Below are 20,393 nucleotides of genomic sequence, written 5' to 3'. Positions count from 1 at the left end.
CCATAAACCAGAAAATTCAGAAGCCAAATTAGGTGAGGCAGCATGGATGTGACTTCTCTCAACCTGCCCTTACGTGCCTAGCTGTAACAGCCAAGTAAAGCACAGCACAAGAGATAGCCTTGCAAAAAACTGGAAAAAAAAAAGGACTACAGTCAAATGAGTTGAGTTGTTAAAAAAGGAGAAACCCTAGGGCAGAAAAGCCACAAACCTTGAAGAAGAAGCCGTGAGAAAGAAGAACTATATACAAGGAGATCATGCATGAGGATAATAAAACCGGAGGGAGTACTGGGAGCTGAAAATTTTAGGTTGTAGGGAAGAGAGGTTCACAAATTCCTCCAAAAATGCTATGTGTGTCATCTTGCACAAGGGAGCTGTTTACAAAAGGACAGCAGAATTCCTGAACCACCACGGTTCTGCACATTTTAATCAGGAATGTTTTCTAAACAAGTTAGTTTTCTCTGTCCTATCTTGAAATTTGTTCTTCCTAAGTGCAAAATGTCAGAATGAACCCCTTATCTACCACTGGGGGAAGAAAAGGTCCTTAGTTCCCTTTAAGTCACTTCAACTCAACTAATATACCCTGAGTACTTACTTTTTTTAAAAAATAAATTTATTTATTTTATTTATTTATTTGGCTGTGTGGGGTATTTGTTGCTGTGCACAGGCTTTCTCTAGTTGCGGTGAGCGGGGGCTAGTCTTCATTGCGGTGCGCGGGCTTCTCACTGTGGTGGCTTCTCTTGTTGCAGAGCACGGGCTCTAGGCATGCGGGCTTCAGTAGTTGTGGCACATGGGCTCAGTAGTTGTGGCTCGCGGGCTCTAGAGCACAGGCTCAGTAGTTGTGGCGCACAGGCTTAGGTGCTCCGCGCCATGTTAGATCTTCCCAGACCAGGGCTCGAACCCGTGTCCCCTGCATTGGCAGGTTCTTTTTTTTTCTTTTTGTTGTTTTGTTTTTGTTTTTCAGCAGTTTTATTATGATGTGCTTATAATGATTTTCTTTGTATTTATTCTACTTGGGGTTTGTAGTGTTTCTTGAGTCTGTGGCATCAGATCCTTTATCTGTTTTAGAAAATTCTTGGTTATTGTATTACTTTTACAACATTCTCTCTCAGCTTTCCTTCTGTAATTAATGGTGTGTGTGTGTGTGTGTGTGTGTGTGTGTGTGTGTGTGTGTGTGTGTGTGTATAATGCTCTTTTTTATCATTATTCCTGAAGTATAGTTCTTCAGAAATCCCTAACAAAAATCATCTGATACTTGTCAAATTCTCTATTCTTTGGAAGAATGGGACTCAGTATTTTGGTTCCACCTGTCCTAAGAAATTTCAAAAGCTCTGTTCAACTTCACAGCCTCTCAGCTACTGTTTTCTGCTCAGCTTCTCAGTCTCTTAATTATTCAATTATAAACAAAGAAAAACACCAAGCGTCAGGCTAATGGCAGGTGGACTCTTAACCACTGAGCCAACAGGGAAGTCCCTGAGTACTTACTTTTAATGTCATTAAAGCTTCTACCCTGGGGACATGGAAGCATCATAAACCCACATATATTAAATAACAACAAAGCAATCCCAACAACCCGCGCCTAGTAAACAGAGCTAAACAACTAAGATTAAAACTGACTCTCTGCTTTATTTTCAAGTAAATCAGGTCTCCAGATGTTCACCCTTCCTCCTCTATGTGCCAGGCATCTTAGGTACAGCAGTGAAAATAAAGACTTGCATTTTTAAACTACCTATCTACACATCAAATGAAATAACCTCCTACAATCTCACAATTATTGCTCAGAATATTATTTCAATGTTCTGGTTAGGCACCTTCAATAACATCCGCCATTCCACAGTTTAAACAAATGAATTTTATTCTACTGAGTATAATTCCCAGCAAAAACGTTCTTCTTATTTCCCCACAGAACATAGATAAAGAATGACATGCATTGCAAAACTACAATGAGGTACCACCTCACACCAGTCAGAATGGGCATCATTAAAAAGTCTACAAATAACAAATGCTAGAGAGGGTGTGGAGAAAAGGGACCCCTCTTACACTGTTGGTGGGAATGTAAGTTGCTGCAAGCACCATGGAAAACAGTATGGAGACTCCTCAGAAAACTAAAAACAGAATTACCATATGATCCAGCAATCCCACTCCTGGGCATATATACAGACAAACCTATAATTCAAAAAGATACATGTACCCTTATGTTCACAGCAGCACTATTCACAATAGCTAAGACATGGAAACAACCTAAATGTCCATCAACAGATGAATGGATAACGAGGATGTATAGATATAGGATGGAATACTACTCAGCCATAAAAAAGAATGAAATAATGCCATTTGCAGCAACATGGATGGACCTAGAGATTATGATACTAAGTAAAGTAAGTCAGAAAGAGAAAGACAAATACCATATAATATCACTTATATGTGGAATCTAAAATACGACACAAGTGAACCTATCAATGAAACAGAAACAGAATCACGGACATAGAGAACAGACTGGTGATTGCCAAGCAGGAGGGGGTTGGGGGAGGGACGGAGTGGGAGGTTGCAGTTAGCAGATGTACGCTTTTATACATAGAATGGATAAACCTATTGTGCACAGAGAACTATATTCAATATCCTATGATAAACCATAATGGAAAAAATATTTTTAAAAATGTATATATATGTATAACTGAATCACCTTGCTGTACAGCAGTAATTAATACAACATGGTAAATCAACTATACTTCAATTAAAAAAAGAGGGACTTCCATGGTGGCATAGTGGTTAAGAATCCGCCTGCCAATGCAGGGGACACGGGTTCAATCCCTGGTCTGGGAAGATCCCACATGCCGTGGAGCAACTAAGCCACAAGCCACAACTACTGAGCCTGTGTGCTGCAACTACTGAAGCCCTCACGCTTAGAGCCCGTGCTCCGCAACAAGAGAAGCCACCACAACGAGAAGCCTGCGCACCACAACAAAGAGTAGCCCCCGCTCGCCGCAACGAGAGAAAGCCCGTGTGCAGCAACGAAGACCCAACACAGCCAAAAATAAATCAATAAAATAAACAAATTTTTAAAAAAAGAATGATATGCATTAGTATTTGAAAAATTAAAATACTTCAGTAAGCATGCTACAAGTCTGCACACTTAAAATTTTTTTCACGTACTTCACTAATGCTACTGTTAGCATCTAGTGTGTTGGACATAGCAGAGAGGTCTTCTACTTACTGGGTATCTTTTCATTTGCTTCTAACATTTACAGGGTGGGCTCTATTTGAGACTTTTTCTGCATGAAAGACAGACTGATGGATTTCGTCACACATTCTAGCTCACAAGTGTCCTGTATTTGTTTGCTCATGATGTAACAGTTCTTCTTTTTCAGTGTTTCCAGGCTTGTGGAGCTGTGCTGCAGGAAGGACAGCTTTGTGCTGGTGGATTTTTTTTATTGGCAGTCCTGCTCAAAAGCCAGATGTGACATTATAGCAGGTCTAAGTACATGTCCATAGAGGTTAGCGATCAGGAAACCTCCACAGTTCTGCACATCTTAATCAGGCATGTTTTCTAAACAAGTTAGTTTTCTCTGTCCTATCTTGAAATTTGTTATTCCTAAATGCAAAATGTCAGAATGAACTGCTTATCCACCATGAGGGGGAAAAGAGGTCCTTAGTTTCCTTTAAGTCATAGGGTAATCATACAATATTTATAGGTAAGGAATAGGAAAAAGAAATTTTGCACTTTTTCAACGTAAATCAAGATTTACTTAAGGTTGGACTTCCCTTGTGGCACAGTGGTTAAGAATCCACCTGCCAATGCAGGGGACACGGGTTCAAGCCCTGGTCTGGGAAGATCCCGTATGCCGTGGAGCAACTAAGCCCATGTGCCACAACTACTGAGCCTGCGCTCTACAGCACGTGAGCCACAACTACTGAGTCCGCGTGTCACAACTCTGAAGCCTGCACGCCTAGAGCCCGTGCTCTGCAGCAAGAGAAGCCACAGCAATGAGAAGCCCGCGCACGACAACGAAGAGTAGCCCCCACTCACTGCAACTAGAGAAAGGCCCCTCACAGCAATGAAGACCCAACGCAGCCAAAAATAAAAAACAAATAAATGAATTAATTAATTTTAAAAAAAGATTTACTTAAGGTTGATAATCCCTGTTGACTATGTACACTGATGACAACTGATTCTAGAAGTTAGAGGCTGGAAAATGACTAGACAAGAAGGTCACAGGTGCCAAGGGAGAGGATGTCAAGAAGGAAGGCCTGGCCAACTCTGCTAAACACTGCTGAGAGAGCACTAACTCAGGCCAGAAATGCGTCCCCTGGATTTTACGACTGGGGGGGACCAGAGGTGAGGGCTGAAGCAGTAATTAGTGACCTTGGAGAAGGCCATCTCAGTACAGGGATACAGCCAAAAATCAGACCGCAATCATCTGAGGCATAAAAGGGAACGAGCTAAGAGGAGAAGGCAAATGCAAACCACTTTTAAGAAGTTTGGCTGCAAAGGGAGGAAGAGAAAGAGGACAGTGGCTAGAATAAGATGACAAGTTGAAGAAGTTTGGGGTTGTTTGTTTAGAAGGTACCAGAAATGTGAGCAAGTGTGAAAAATGATAGGGTGTTAGCCCAGAAATTCTTGTAGAGCTACAGAACTGTGTGGAGAACTGCCTACTCTATATCTCTACTTAACTGTCACAGAAGCATTTCAAAGTCACAATTTCAAAACTGAATTCATTACCTTTCTTCCAAAACCTGTTGCTCCTCCTGCACTCCTTACCTTGGCGATAGGATCTGTCTATGGAGGACCCATGCAAAGAACTTGAATTTTCCTTGACTATTCTCTCTTACCTGTCCCACCCTATGTTTTATACATAACAAACTACTTATTGTTTCTCTAATGTATTATTCTGTTTATATCTCATTGCTGTGCTCGTGCTTCTCTCTCTACCTAGAATTTCTCCCGATCCCCAAAGATAAACACCTACTTATCTCAAAACTCTACTCACCAAAAAAAAAAAGGGGGGGTGAGAAAAATAAGACAGAGGGAGACACACACACAGCACACTCCCCTTTACGAAGCTTTTCCTGTATATGCTTCCCCAAACTTAACCCTTTTCCTTCTTTCTTTTACTCCAGTGGTTCCTAGATGATCTTGCAGACAATTTATTTCCCCAAGTACAGAAATAAACAACCACCATTTATTATTACCATTTAATACCAAAATACCATAATTTCAGATGAAAAGATGGCTGTTCTTCAGAAGGGTAGCAACCTTACATTAGCTATACTGATACTACACTGCCTTACTTTTCTCACTGCACTGAAGAACAATGAAAATGGCACAGTGTCCTAACAGACTTCTCTTATTAACACCTGTGATACTTTATTTTTCTCATACAAATGCCTCTATTTACTAGTTGATAAGCTCCTTAGGAGCAAGGTTTGTGAATTATTAGTCTTTGTATCTCTGGTATGTAGCATAGCTCCTGGAACAGAATAGGGGCTCAATAAACGTTTGTTAAGTCTGAGGAAGAGAAAGCAGTAGAGAAAGAAAATTAAAGGGCTAAGCAGTAGAGAAAGAAAATTAAAGGGCTAATTAAAAGGCTATAGAAAGAGAGAAAAATCTTTGGAAAATAGCCACCAACTTGTAATTGAAGCTGAAGATGGACTGGTGATCTCTAAGCCAAAAGGATTCTTGACTTGTCTCATTTGCTTTTTGAAAACTCTTGTGTTGAACTGGGTCTCTTCCGAATTTCTCAGAATTACTGGAACATCCCAACCAAACCTGAAGAAAGGTAAAAATAAAATAAGACATAATTTTAATAAATATTGAAACTTTATATGTAAAGTTTGCTGTGCTTTATTAGTTATTCCTCTTAACATAAGTATCAGAAAAATAGATTCAGTTACTCAAAATTTTACATTATATTGCAGAATTAATCCAAAACTAAGAGATATTAGAGGCCCCATAGAATTGCAATATATTGTTTGGCTGGCTGAATCAACATACTCTTGAAAACAGAGAGTTCTACTGTTAATTATTGTTGATTACAAAGGAGTGCCATGATTATAGATAAAATGAACCTAACACGGTAGCAAAAAGATAGAATTACTGAATTTTTTAAATGAAATGAAAAGCAAATACATATTTAATGTGCAGACTACTTGATATTATTTATGTGACGAGAACTTTTAAACACCAAATATAGCCCTTCATTAATATAACATATTCTCTACTTTAAATTTCATGTAAAAATGTGATAATGAAAGACTTAGAGGGAAAATAGAAGGGATAAACTCAATTCCTTATAAAAGTAGAAAGCAGCTGAGTTTACTCAGTTTAAACAAAACAACTTAAAATGAAAACACATTAGTTAAACCAGGGGACTTTAGGTTAAGATAGCACAGTTAGATTCATACTTTAATGCACTCTTTTCTCTCCACACACTTAGCAGTGATAGATGAAAAAAAAATAAAAAGAGAAATCAGAAGGACCGCACTGAAATGAGTAAACAAACAGCAGGTGTGTTTAAACAAAGCAATAGTACTGCTCAGCAATGAGAAGGAGTAAATTATTACCACAACCACATGGCTAAATCTCAAAAACAACATACTGTGCAAAAGAAGCCTTACATAAAAGAGTACATGCTCTATGACTCCACAATAGGAAATTCTAGAGCAAGCAGAACTAATTTATGGTAGAAATAAAATACAGAACAATGGTTCTTCTAGGGGTGCAGGAGTATGGACTGACTGGGAAAGGGCACAAAGAAACTTTCTCTGGTGATGGTAATGCTCTTACCTTGACTGAGGTTTGAGTTGTATAGATGATAATGTTGGTAACACTTAAGATTTGTACATTTCACTGTATATAAATCTTACTTCAAAAGAAAAATACAAAGAAAAACAAATATTCAACTCTAGCTAAAAATATGCAATGCTTTAGTACTTAATGGATAAAGAGTATAACTTACTTTGAAGTAATCAAGAAATTAACATGGATTGATGGGTAGATAGAGGAACAGATGGATGGACATATATGTAATGAAGACATTATAGTGAAATGTTGATTGTAGAACTTAAGTGATGGGCATATGTGTGTTCACTATGTAATTCTTTTAAGTTTTCTGTATGTTTGAAAATTTTAATAATAAATTGTAATAAAAAAGAGACAGCTGGGTTAAAAGACAAATCTTTACAGATCTGAAAAGGAAAAGAAATACAAAGTAATGAGTAAGGCAGATGCCATGGTTTGATGGGTTCTGAGTCTGGCAGCAGGCAGTGGCAACTAAGCCTTCACACGGTAAGAGGGCTTACAGGTGGTCCACTCAAGACAAGGGCCAGAGCCAGGTTCACAACTTGAATCCAGGAGCTGGGTTAGGCTTATATCAATATGGGACAGAACTTTCATTACAAGACCTGCTCCCTGATGAGGGGGTCTAGAAATCTGGTTAAACAAGCAAGGATGAGGACAAAGGAGGGGGGCAGGGGACTTCCACTAAAATTTAGGTTGCAAACTAAAATTTCAAAACACATGAATAAATCTAATGCTAAGAGAAAGCCAATAAAATTAACAAATGAAATAAAATTTCACTCTAAATGATTTTAATTTTATAGAACAGTTGGATAAGCCTGTTCTGGTCCTGCTTTAAAAAGCTGAAAAGCAAGCCTCTAATAGATCAAAGCATTCCAGGTAAGTTAACTGAATCCCAAAACAAAGTTCAGGAATATTTGTATGAATACAAAAACATCCAGCACCCAATAAGGTAAAATTCACAGTGTTTAGCATCCAATAAAAAATTAACAGGCATGCAAAGAAGCAGGAAAATATAACCCATAATGAGTAGAGAAATGGTACAGATACTAGAATTAGTAAATAAGGATATCAAAATAATTTTTATAACTATATTCCATATGTCAAGAAAATAAGTAAAGATCAAGCATATAATATAGAGACATGGATGATATAAAAAAGATCCCAATCCATTTCTGAAGATGAAAAATACAATGTTTTGGGTGAAAAATACACTAGATGGGATTAGCAGCAGGTTAGATACTACAGAACAAAAGATTAGTAAATTTGAAGACATAGCAGCAGAAAGTATCCAATATGAAACACAAAGGGAAGAAAGGCTGCACAAAAGAACAAAACATCAGTGAGCTGAGGGACAAGTTCAAGCAGGCTAACATACATGTGACTGAAGTCTGCAGCGGAGGGGAAGAGACAATACAGGAAAATTACAATACCACTCAGGAACATAAATGTAAAAATTCTTAACAAAATTTTGGCAAATTAAATCCAACAGTATATAAAAATATGTCGAGACCCAGCAAAGTTTATCTCGGGAATGCAAGGCTGGCTTAACATTACATTAAAAATGTAATGTAATTCACCACATTAACAAACTAAAAAAGAAAAACCATACAATCTTCTCAATACATGCAGAAAAACTGCTTGCTAAAATCCAATGTCTAGTCCTGATAAAAACTGTCGGCAAACCAGGAATGTAAAAAAAGAACTTACTCAACCTGATAAAGAGAGGCAATAAAAAAAAAAAGTATAGCTAACATCATACTTAATCAAAAACTGCTTTCTTCCTAAAGTCAGAAACGAGATACTTAATAGCCATGTATCCTTAAGCAATCACTCGACCTCTATGTAACTGTTTCCCCACCTGTAAATGTCTATAACAGGGCTTGGCACTATGTAAGTGCTTACAGTGATGATGATGATGGAGTGGACTTAGGGGTTGGAAGAGAGAAAACAGAAATCCAGTAACTTCTCCTCTTTGATTCTCAGAATCAATTACCCCACAGCTTTTGTCTCCACTGCTCACCATTGCCCCAGTGCCCTTTAGAGGTCAAGTCAGGCATACCGAGTGGCAGGACACAAGATATAACCTTCCTGTTACAGCCATAACACCTTCCCTTTCTTTCCTTCGTCCCTTGGAGTGAAAAAAAGCAAAGAAAAAAACACCACTCTATGCATACTCCTCATTATATTCCCTGGCCCTTTCCTCATTATTTAATTCTCCCTACCTCTCCCCACCCTTTTCTTTCTTTACCCATACTGCCTTACTCTTTATACCCACAGTACCAGCAGTAAAAGCTAGAAGTTAGAGCTCATGGTGTTCATTTCTACTGTAGGTTCAAGTACTGTATTTCAGGTACTTTATAATGTTGTACCTAAAAATTTCAATTAAAGAATCCTTTAAGGCAGGGGTCCCCAACCCCTGGTACCGGTCAGAGGCCTGTTAGGAACTGGGCTGCACAGCAGGAGGTGAGCTGCGGGTGAGCGAAAGAAGCTTCATCTGCCGCTCCCCATCGCTCACATTACCGCCTGAGCCATCACCCCACCCCTCCCCGTCCATGGAAAAATTGTCTTCCACAAAACCCGTCCCTGGTGCCAAAAAGGTTGAGGACTGCTGCTTTAAGGTACAGAAGCCAGAAACCACAAAAGGCAAGGCTTTGGGGAAATTTCTGGAAGCAGTCCATCGTGAGCATAAAATTCCTTTGTAAAATGCTTTTTATACTCCATAATATATTTGGTTTTAATATAAAAATATTATTTCTCCAAATCCTTACATAAAATCAATATTGTAGGAGGATATAACATATCTGCTCTGTGGCTTTGGATACACCTCAGAGTGAAACAAATAATTTGACATGTGCAGTGCTGCTTCTCTTTAAGCGTGCTTATCCAATACCGCTTGGCCCAGCATCACATCAACAGTTGGCAAAGCACATCTATTATTAAAAGAAATTCCTCTCTCGATTTTTATTTTTTTTTGTGGTATGCGGGCCTCTCACTGTTGTGGCCTCTCCCGTTGCAGATCACAGGCTCCAGACGCGCAGGCTCAGCAGTCACGGCTCACGAGCCCAGCCACTCCGCAGCATGTGGGATCTTCCCGGACCAGGGCACGAACCCGTGTCCCCTGCATCGGCAGGCGGACTCTCAACCACTGCGCCACCAGGGAAGCCCTCTCTCGATTTTTAATTTCTCTGCCTCATGCTTAATCTTGGGTCTACATTTTCTAATATCCTACGGTCCTTGATTTAACATCTTTTAAAGTTGTTATGAATCTTGCTCAATCTTTGGCCTTTTAATATTATATAACCTTTTTACTGTGAAGGATAACATACATATAAAAAAGTACACAAAGTACTTTTCTGAATAACAAAATAATTGTTATTCAGGTTAAGGACCAAAATAATATCCTCAGAAAGTCTCCTTGTGTCACCTCCCACATACTACCCCTTCCTTCTCTATCCTGATTTCAATTACTATAATTTAGTTTACCTGCTTTTGAACTTTCATATAAGTGGAAGCATGCTGTGTATACTTTTACTTCCTATTTTATCACATTATGTTGAAGATTCATTCTTGTATCTATACTTAGAGCATTTTTGTGGCTGTATAGTATTCTATTGTACAAACATGCCATAATGTGCTTACTCATTCTACTCTTAATGGACATTTAAGTTGTCCTCACATCTTGGCCATTATGAATAATGTTTATATGAACATTTTGTTCATATGCATTTCTGTTAGGAATGGAAATTCTCGGCCATAATGAATAATGTTTATATGAACATTTTCATAAGAGGCTCTCAATGCACATACATGTACATGCACTTCCGTTAGGAATGGAATTTCTCGGCCATAAGGTCTGTGCTTCTTCAACTTTGGTGGATAATCTTAACAACTGCTCTATGTGGTAGTATCAATTTACACTCCACCAGCAATGAATGAGGGTTCCCCTTGCTCCATATCCTTGTCAAAACATTATTAGATATCCTGGTAGGTGTGTGGTGGCACTGCATTATGGTTCTAATTTTTACTTTCCTGAATATTAATGAGGTTGAGCACTTTTTATGTTTATTGCTACTTGGATATCCTCTTTTGTGAAAGCCCTTTGAAATCCCTTCCCTGTTTTTCTACTGGTCTATTTTTCTTATTTATAGAAAATTCTTTATATGTTCTGAATACAAGCCCTTTATTGGATATATGTTCAGCTCTTCTACACTTTGCCTTTTCACGTACATAATAGTATGTTTTTGGTTTTTTGTTTGTTTTTTTACATAAATGGAGAATGCTTTTTTTGTGTGATTTATTTTTGGCTGTGTTGGGTCTTCGCTGCAGTGCGCGGGCTTCTCGTTGCAGTGGCTTCTCTTTGCTTCAGAGCATGGGCTCTAGGCACACGGGCTTCAGTAGTTGGGGCACGAGGGCTCAGTAGTTGTGGCTTGCAGGCTCTAGAGCATAGGCTCAGTAGTTGTGGCACACGGGCTTAGTTGCTCCGAGACATGTGGGATCTTCCCGGACCAGGGCTCAAACCCGTGTCCCCCGCATTGGCAGGCAGATTCTTAAGCACTGCGCCACCAGGGAAGTCCCATAATGGTATCTCTTGATGAACAGGGTTCTTAATTTTAACACAAAAGTTATTAACCTTTTCCTTTAAGGTTAATGTTTTTGCTCTTTGGCTTTTCATTACTGCCTTATGTGAATTATGGCCTAACACTGCTACACTTCTGAATTACCATCTCAGACATTTTTGTATTCTTGTCCTCTTAGAGGAGTCAGCCAAGCATGGCTAGTGCAGCCAGCACTCAGTCAAGGCTCTGGGTCCTTATTTGACTTTGCCAGCCTTGCTCCCTTGATATCCTCATGCTTTGAAGGGAAAACAGGGGGTGAGGGGGATAGAGTTCACTGTGTAGCAGAGTGACATCACAGCCTGACAACACCTCTTGTCCTAAACATCACACTTAATGTAGTCTAAGATCATGTCAGCTGACACACTGATGACTCACGTTGAGCTTTCAGCCTAGAATAACCCTAAACCTTTTCACATACCTGACCCATCGTGAACTTGCTCTTTTACACAAAAATCCACAACTTTCACAGTTTAAACGTATTTGATGTGGACCAATATTTCTATCTTTAATGTATTACTCAAAAGCCAATATGCAGAAATGATTTGGAATAAGGTTAAATGCTAGAGACTGTCTAAAGAGCAATCCATAATTGGTGCTGCCAAATGGTTCTATAAAATGTTAGTAAGTAGACTCTGTGATGTGTTTCTGGCCACCATCCTACATCTGGCCTTTTTCACATTTTTAGTCAAAAGCGTGAATAAAGACACTGATGCCCTGTGTATCAGATCATGGCTGATATGACATTAGAAGAAACAGTAAAATAGAAAACTGAGCAATTTTCTTTTCAATCAAATTCCATTTTTATCTTTTTCCACTCAAAGTCATTTTGGCAACTGTTAGCAATAGAATACCAACTAAATAAACGTTTCTTAACATTCATTACTTTCTCTTTTATATAAACTCAGCCTCCCACCCCTTTCTTTTCCATTAAGAGAATTTTCCATTCTCTTTACTGTTAAAATTTCATACTTAATCCTCCTGGAATTTTCTATAATTCTGTTTTTTTCCCATTTCTAAAGTGTTTGTTGCACTTGTTCATACTGCTTAAACTTCCAGCACAGCAGTAACCTGGGGACTTCCAATTCTGTCCAGACTTTTTCATATTGCCTGTACACTGTCTTACCCTGCACACACTTCCTAAGCTTCCACCCAGCAGCTGAATCAGAAGAACTGACCTCCTTTCCTTGTTGGAGTCTCACCGAGTCCCCCCTGAAAAAAATTTACTTTGAGGCTAAAGTGTCAAGCTCAGCAGTAAACAACTTTTATCACCCCTTCAGCCTTGAGTTCTAAAGTCAATTAGAAAACACACAGGCAGCTGTTAATCTGGGCGGGGGCGGCGATGAGGGGTAAGCTTCTCTCCTGTGCAATCTCCCAAAGCTGGCCTCACTTGGCTAGTTGGATACTGAGATTGGATCAGGATATAAAAAACATTCTTGGGGGAATCCTTGGTAGAGGAGGAGGGCTGTTTCTGGGCAAACTGATGTGCTAACAGACTTCGAGTAAATTACTCAATCTCTAAAATTCTGTGCCTTTAATTGTAAAAAAGAAGGGTTAGAATAAGTTATCTTAAGGCCCTATTAAGGTTTGAAATGCCATTTCTAAGAGCTTTGTGTTTTCTTCTAGATTGTTCCAAGAAACTTCTTGCCAATAGAAGGGTCATATATTTTGTACCCTAAGCAAATACAAGATAACGCTATATTCTTTCCCTAAGAAGGAATCTGTACCTCATCACACATACACAACCTACTGCATTCGACAAGTAAGATGAGAAACAAGTCAAGGTCAGTTTATCAGGAAGGGTTGGCAGGAGACAGCTATTTCGACACAAAGATTTTAATATACAGAACTATTAAAGTACTGGAGGACTGAAAAGCCAACAAGGGGACACTGAGGTACCCTAGCAAGAAGCAGTTATCCCTCCGAAGGCTAAGGAAACAAAAGGAAGAGTGGGGATTATTACAGTTTAGAAGCTGGGAGAAGGAATCCCCCAGAGCTGGACCCAGACTTTTCCAGTAGGAGTGCTGGCCAGCTGGTGATCATATTTCTGAAGGAGTGCAATAAGGCTGTTTCTAGATATGAGGAAAAACTGCAAACTAAAATAAACTGCTGCTACTCAGGCCTACTGTCACTGCCAGGGTGATGCCAGGGCTGCAGGAATGTAGACCAGGAAAAGGAAGCAAATGGTTAACAGGAAGTCCAACCTTATTAAATATAGAGCACCTCTGAGTCCAAGTTTCAGTCAACCAAGTATGAGTTAACACTTTAGAGTTAGAAATTTTTTTAGAATACACCCAGATAAATAAATGTAATCTGCTCTATTGTTACCTTCTATCCTCCTTGGCCTAACCTACTTACACTCCATTCTCACACACACTACCCAAATTCGCAATGATATAAATTAGCAAACTTTTGTAATTCTTTTAGAGGCTAGGCTATTTCTGACTAGGTCAGATTTTTGTCCCTGTCCTGAGGAACATGAAGAGATCTGGGCCTCATGGCAAAAGGTAATAGAGGTACGTCTTGAGTATAAACACCCTTTGCAAAGCAACTGCCCTGGGAGAGGTTATTACAAGATCTTCAAGCAAGAGAAGCCTAGTTTTCCCAGACACGGAAAGCAGCCTGCTTCCACCAAGAAGGAAAGCTCAGAATGACTGGGGTTTCAAGATTCTCAGCTCTGTCCATTTAGATGTTGCCATTCCTAGTTTCAGGGAACTACTCTTTTCTAGTCAGTGTCCTAAATGAGACATTGACAAGGCTACGTAATTCTAATACCAGCACAAATAAATCTGTGTTCAATTTTTAGCTTTGTGGCATGAAGTAAAGTGCTATAAAACCATAAAAACTCTTGATTCTCTAAGACTTGATCTGAGAGTTTAAAGACATGAGCTTGTCATTTCCTTTCTGTTAAGTGTTAAGGCGCTTGGTCCCCCAAGGCACTTACTTCAGAAATCGTTTAATCACAATCACACAAAGGTAGTAAGTTGATTAATTATGAGGCCAACACATGCCATGGATTACTAGAATCTTATTCCCCATTGGTAAGGAGCTAAAGAAATGACCAAACCCAAATCACATCTTTGAAGGTCCCCCCCCACCCGCCAGGATCCCATTCTGAGTAACGATTTCTTATATATCAGTCCAGTCAAGAGACCAAAACCACACCAGTATTTTAACAGATAATTTAATGTAAAAAAATTGCTAAGCAGATGTTGAAGAACTGAAAAGGCAAAAAGGGGACACTAAGCATCAAAGAAGTAGTAACAGTGGGAAGCACCTATCACACCTAGGACAAGGAATAGAGCAAAGAGGATTACTACAGCTTAGAAATTTGGAGGAAAGACCCCCATGCACGTGGGACTCAGATCTGAGGAAGGGATATTGAAATCTTTGAGGGGGTTCAATAAGGCTGGTTCTAAGAGAGTGGAAAACTATAAACTGCGACCAACTGTTAATGCCAGGGTGAGGCACCATCACTATGGTGAGACAGAGGAAGACAAGAATCAAACAGAAAGCAGCAAGTCCTTTTGCCCTCCTCTAGCCTTCCACTCCCCTTCCCCTATAGGCAGGGCCTCATTGAGGCAGCGAGCTAGTAAAGAAGAAACGTGGTTTAGAGGTTCTGCCCCAGATTCATAGAGCAGAGTATATAAGGGTGGTATGAAGCCTAGAGATGACACTTTAATAATCTGCAGTCCAGAGGAAGCAGAGAGTAGCTGCAGAGTTAGATTCACTGATTATTTGAAACCATTAAAGGATGTATATGGCATTTTGGTCTCCTTTCTGCACAGTGCCTGGTAAATAGCAAGAGCTTAATAAATGTAGCTAGTAGCGCTCACAGAAACCATCACACAGTTAAATAGAGATACCATACTTCCAGTTGCATGATTCTCTGCTATTGCCACTGGGATTCCAACAACCAGGTGCTCCTGTCTTTCTCCATTCCCACACAGTGCAAGTGGACAGGGGAAAAGTGGAAAGAAACGCAGAGCAGTACCGAGGTAAGAACCATGACAGAGAAAACAGATGACCAATTGAAATTATATTTGGGGAGGTTAAAAAAAATGACAAGCATAGTGAAAAAGCATAGTGGATTAATGGGTTTACCTTCTGCCTAGAGAACTATCAGATAGTTGATCTGATGAGATCTAGATGGTTTTCATTGTTTCTACTCAATGAATCTGTAGCCGTGGCTTAGGGCAGCAAATAAATACTAGTAAAAAGGTTATCTAGATGGGCAAAGCTAACCCAGATGGAGAGAATGGGTGGGTTAGGCTCAAGATAACTGGTTAGGCCCAAATCAGGATGGAAGTGAGTGGCACTTACATGGTCTTGTGTCCTCAGCAGTGCTTAGTTCAGACTTTTGAAAGTTCTACAATTACCTGGGTTTCCACCCCTTGTAAAAGTCATACTTAAATGGAGTGTTTAGATAATCATTAAGTTTTCAAACCAAGCCAGATTTGGCAGAGCCAGGATTTGAGCTTAAGTCTGTCTGACCCCAAAGTCCGTCTCTTAACCACCACAAACGTGAGGTTCCTAACTACCCTTCACCCACAGATGCCACCGTCATTATCAGTATGGTCTTCACTTATTTTCCTCTTACCAGTACTAAAGATGGACATCTGAGATACCTAATTAGTTGAATTAGGCCGACTGAAAATTAATTTTAAAATAATTAGGCCTATTGAAAATTAAAATTTAAGGATATAATGTAATTATCAACTAGTTACTTATTTTCCTTAATGGAGGAAAATTACACTCTTGAAGACAATAACACTAACATTATAGTCAATAAAAGTCCTGTGTTGGGCTTCCCTGGTGGCGCACTGGTTGGGAGTCCGCCTGCCGATGCAGGGGACACGGGTTCGTGCCCCGGTCCAGGAAGATCCCACATGCCGCGGAGCGGCTGGGCCCATGAGCCATGGCTGTTGAGCCTGCGCGTCCGGAGCCTATGCTCCGCAAAGGGAGAGGCCACAACAGTGAGAGGCCCGTGTACCACCAAAAAAAAAAAAAAAAAAAAAAAAGTCCTGTGTTAAGACAGCTTTTCTCACTTAGGCAACATCTTCCTAACTCCAATTACAAACTTTCTTGAAATGAACAATATCAAGAAAGTCTGATGGGTCAAGAATAACAAATTGTGTAAAACTGGTCTTATTCTTCCCCCACCAACCAACAAGGAATTTTATGATCTACTGCTGATAGGGTGGAAAGCAGTGTGAAAACATTAAAACTTTACTTAGTTCCTAAAGATGGCATATTTTTCAGAAATTGACCAGGGCTTGTGTCCTTTCTTTAACCTAATCACATATATGTGCTCAAAGGGTATTTTAAAACTCATTTTACACAGCCTGCTCTATTCGCTAGCATGTCTTCTCTGACCCTCTGCTCATGTATTCTCTGAAATGCTTTCTATTCTCTACTATACACCTTTAACTCCATTTATTTTTCAAAATACTCATTCTTCAAAATCCAGCTCATGTCTCTCTCCTCAATGGATGAGGCCTGTAAGATGGTTTCAAATAGCTGTATTTTTAAGGCTTGCCTAAACATGATACAATGGCATCTCCTCAAGAGAGAAATTTTAGAATTTCTGAGCTAGAATTGCTCAGGGATGAGCTAACAGTCTACTCTCCTTGTCTCCAATAGGCAAAGTGCCCTTACCCCTTACTGTAACTTATCTCTAAGGTCTCTTCCAGCTCTAAAATTATGTCTTTATGGTTCTATAGATCTAAATACTCCTTCAAAAGGTGTGAAATATGTGTAGAAACCATTAAACTCTCAAACGGTAACAGAGTTCAGTCAGTTATAACTTATACTGTAAGATCTGAGGCCAAGTGCTCAGTTCAGGTCAGAACAACAAGGATCAACTCGGTTTACTGTCCACGTCTGTGGACTGCACCGCGGATGACGGGTTCACTCGGGCACACAGTAGGCCCCAATTCCGGACAAAAGCCTGTTGTACAACCTCTCTATCCTAACACCAAGACCTGGCCCTTACTGGTTGCTTTATCGTCTAGAAACAAAGCTGGGTAAAATACCTCAATCAGGCACCACCCTCAGATGCGCGCAGCGACGGGGACCGGACGATGATGCGGAGCAGTGATGCAGGTGCGGTGTCCACCTTGTTTTCCTCCCGGAGCCAGTCGGAGCCGTCGGAGTCCTCGGCACCGGCTCTCCGACAGCCCCAGGTGCCCCAATCCAGCAGCCACCCAGCTCCTCTGCCCCCAGTTGCCCGCCGCGACCCCACTCCCTGGCTGTCCGCCCCGTCGTCCCTTGCCCCTGGCCCTGGGGCACTTACCATCCCAACACCAGGCCGGTGGTCACGATGAAGCAGGTAAAGACCACCGCGATGTAGAAAAGCGGCGAGTACTCGTAGAGCGTTACTAGAAATACCGCAGCCATCAGGGTCTCCTAAGCTGAGCCGGGCTCCAGCCGCTGAGCCCAGTCTAGCCCAGCCGGGCCCTCTCGGCCAGGGTAAAAGCCACTACGGTGCCCCGGAGCGGACAAACTTTGTAGATCCGCACTAGCCTGGAGCTCCGGCAGACTAGTTAGGGGTAACCTCGCGGGCTGCGGGAGCCTGCGTGCCAATCACGAGGCGGCCTACAGGGCTCGCCCCGCCCCTCCCGCTCCCGTCCAGGGTTATTGGCTTCGCAGAGGGGCGGGGCCGCGACTCGCACCGCCCCCGGCTCACGGGCTTGGTGTCCAGCGAGCGTCTTGTTTCGTAGTCTGCCCCAGCGGTACGCGGTTGTCTGCGGCAAAGTCTGAATAGATGTTGGTGCCAACCCCGCCCAAGGCTCAGGTAGTGTTTTCTGATGCCAGAGAGAGGAGGCACAGTCCGAAATCCACGTCACAGAGTCAAAATCCTGAGATCCTGCCTATTAGATCTGAGGCGGTTGTGGGAGGAAGAGGGCGGCTGCATCTACAAAGTAAAATAACCCCACACCTACTCTTGTTTTATGTACAAAACTTACAAATAGGCACTGTACGAAACACCAAAAAGAGTCTCACAAGCAGTTTATAGGAGCCTTGTCAGCCTTTTCAAGTTGGATATAATGCTAGAGGAAAATTAGCATTGGGTGTCAAGATTCTCAGAAATAAATCAACTGTCCTCCCATATCCCTTTCTTTTTTTCCTCCCCTATACCCCTCAAATTAGAATTAGATATTTGAATATTTTTTGCATTAATTTTCACTTTAATAATAATTTTAAATATGTATTATGTGTATGTGTATATATGTGCATATATATACATATATACAGTTGACCCTTGAACAAACGCAGGTTTGAACTGCACAAGGTCCATTTATAGGTGGATATTTTTCAATAGTAAATACTATAGTACTACACAGTCTGTGGTTGGTTGAATCCGTGGTTGAGGTATCGCAGATACCAACTAAAGTTATACCCGTCTCTCTCAACACTTCCACTGAGATCTCATGGGTTTGCGTTTGGTCCCAAGGCCACACCTAGCTGCCACGGAGTCAGGGAAACGCAGCATCCCCGCTACAGATCAGGGATTTGTTACCACGGAAGAAAGGGACAAAGGACCTAGAGATAGATAACTAGTAGTCCCTCCACACTCCCAAATCACCAGTAAAATTACTGCTGGAGGAAGATGAGCTAAATTTGTCCTGTGGCTTCACCTATCCTTTGGTGAATGACAACGTATTGGGTATTCTCTGGAGTAGTGCTGTGTGAGAAGCTTGGTTCAACAGCATAATTTTTTAAATTAATTAATTAATTTGTTTATTTTTGGCTGCATTGGGTCTTCGTTGCTGCTCACGGGCTTTCTCTAGTTGCGGCGAGCGGGGGCTACTCTTCGTTGCGGTGCGTGGGCTTCTCATTGCGGAGGCTTCTCTTGTCCAACAACGTAATTTTTTTTTTTTTTTTTCCTGTACGCGGGCCTCTTACTGTTGTGGCCTCTCCCGTTGCGGAGCACAGGCTCCGGACGCGCAGGCTCAGCGGCCATGGCTCACGGGCCCAGCCGCTCTGCGGCATGTGGGATCTTCCCGGAACGGGGCACGAACCCGTGTCCCCTGCATCAGCAGGAGGACTCTCAACCACTGCGCCACCAGGGAAACCCTGGACATTTTTTTTATTATTATTAAAAACAACACTGCAGTGATATTCTTAAAGCTAAATCATTTCCTTGGGATAAATTTCCAGAGGTGGAACTTTTGGTTCAAAAAGTATGTATGTCTTAAGCCTTTGAAGAAACACCGTTCTCCAGAAATGTTGTACCAATTTATGTTCCCTCCCTTTTATCCTCGGTTTTGTCATCATTTGATATTGTCACTTAACAAAATCTTGGCTAATGTGAAAGGCAATTTTATTTCAATAAACAATGAAGAATTTTCATAATGGAAACAAAAATGTAAGGAGTTCCAAGTGAAAGTGGTATATTAAACATATGCCTATAAGTTTGCTCTCTCCCAAAACTCCACTAAAACTACATCAAAGGGATTTTAAAAGTAAATCAACAAAAACAAGAACAGGAAATAAAATAACAGCAGCAACATATTGGAAGATGGAAAACAGCTGAACAAGGATAATTCACTAGCCAGGCTATTAAAGCCAAATCCCAAACCAGCAGTGGAGAAATAGACCCAACCTGACTCACACCAAAGAATTCTCAGAAAAAAGAACAGGAACTGACACAAATTTAAGACAAGCCCTTATTTTCCACTTGGATAACTGCTACAACCATTGAAACTTGTAACTTTATTTCCAACATAGATTCTTTCTAGTACACTCTACACAGTGCTGGCAACATTTTTTTAACACACATATATATTTTTAAACACGTCTTATTTCACTCCACTGCCAAAACTTCTTGGTTGTCATGCTATATGTCCTTGAGAATGAAGTTCCAAGTTCCTTATTTAGCATATCCACCTCTCCATGACCCAGCTCCCACTTACCTCTTACTTATTCATTCAGAAAATGTTTATTGAGGGTCAGATATGTGCCAGACACTGTAGAAAACA

At 40.7% G+C, this 20,393-nt stretch overlaps 1 protein-coding gene across 1 annotated transcript in view; it reads right to left on the bottom strand.

Annotated features, from left to right (window-relative positions):
* The window catches only part of CGRRF1 (cell growth regulator with ring finger domain 1), a 29,983-nt gene extending 12,044 nt beyond the window's left edge, over positions 1-17,939 (bottom strand). The window contains exons 1-2 of the mRNA XM_030855022.3: positions 17,705-17,939; positions 5,625-5,764 (exon numbers count right to left, since the gene is read on the bottom strand). Coding sequence (XP_030710882.1) covers positions 5,625-5,764; positions 17,705-17,808 — 244 coding nt within the window. The 5' untranslated portion in view covers positions 17,809-17,939. The remainder of the gene's footprint in view (positions 1-5,624; positions 5,765-17,704) is intronic.
* Positions 17,940-20,393: the final 2,454 nt, after the last annotated feature.

Source organism: Globicephala melas, chromosome 2, assembly GCF_963455315.2.
Source record: "Globicephala melas chromosome 2, mGloMel1.2, whole genome shotgun sequence".
NCBI classification, from domain to species: domain Eukaryota; kingdom Metazoa; phylum Chordata; class Mammalia; order Artiodactyla; family Delphinidae; genus Globicephala; species Globicephala melas.
This window is presented reverse-complemented; position numbering and strand designations above follow the sequence as displayed.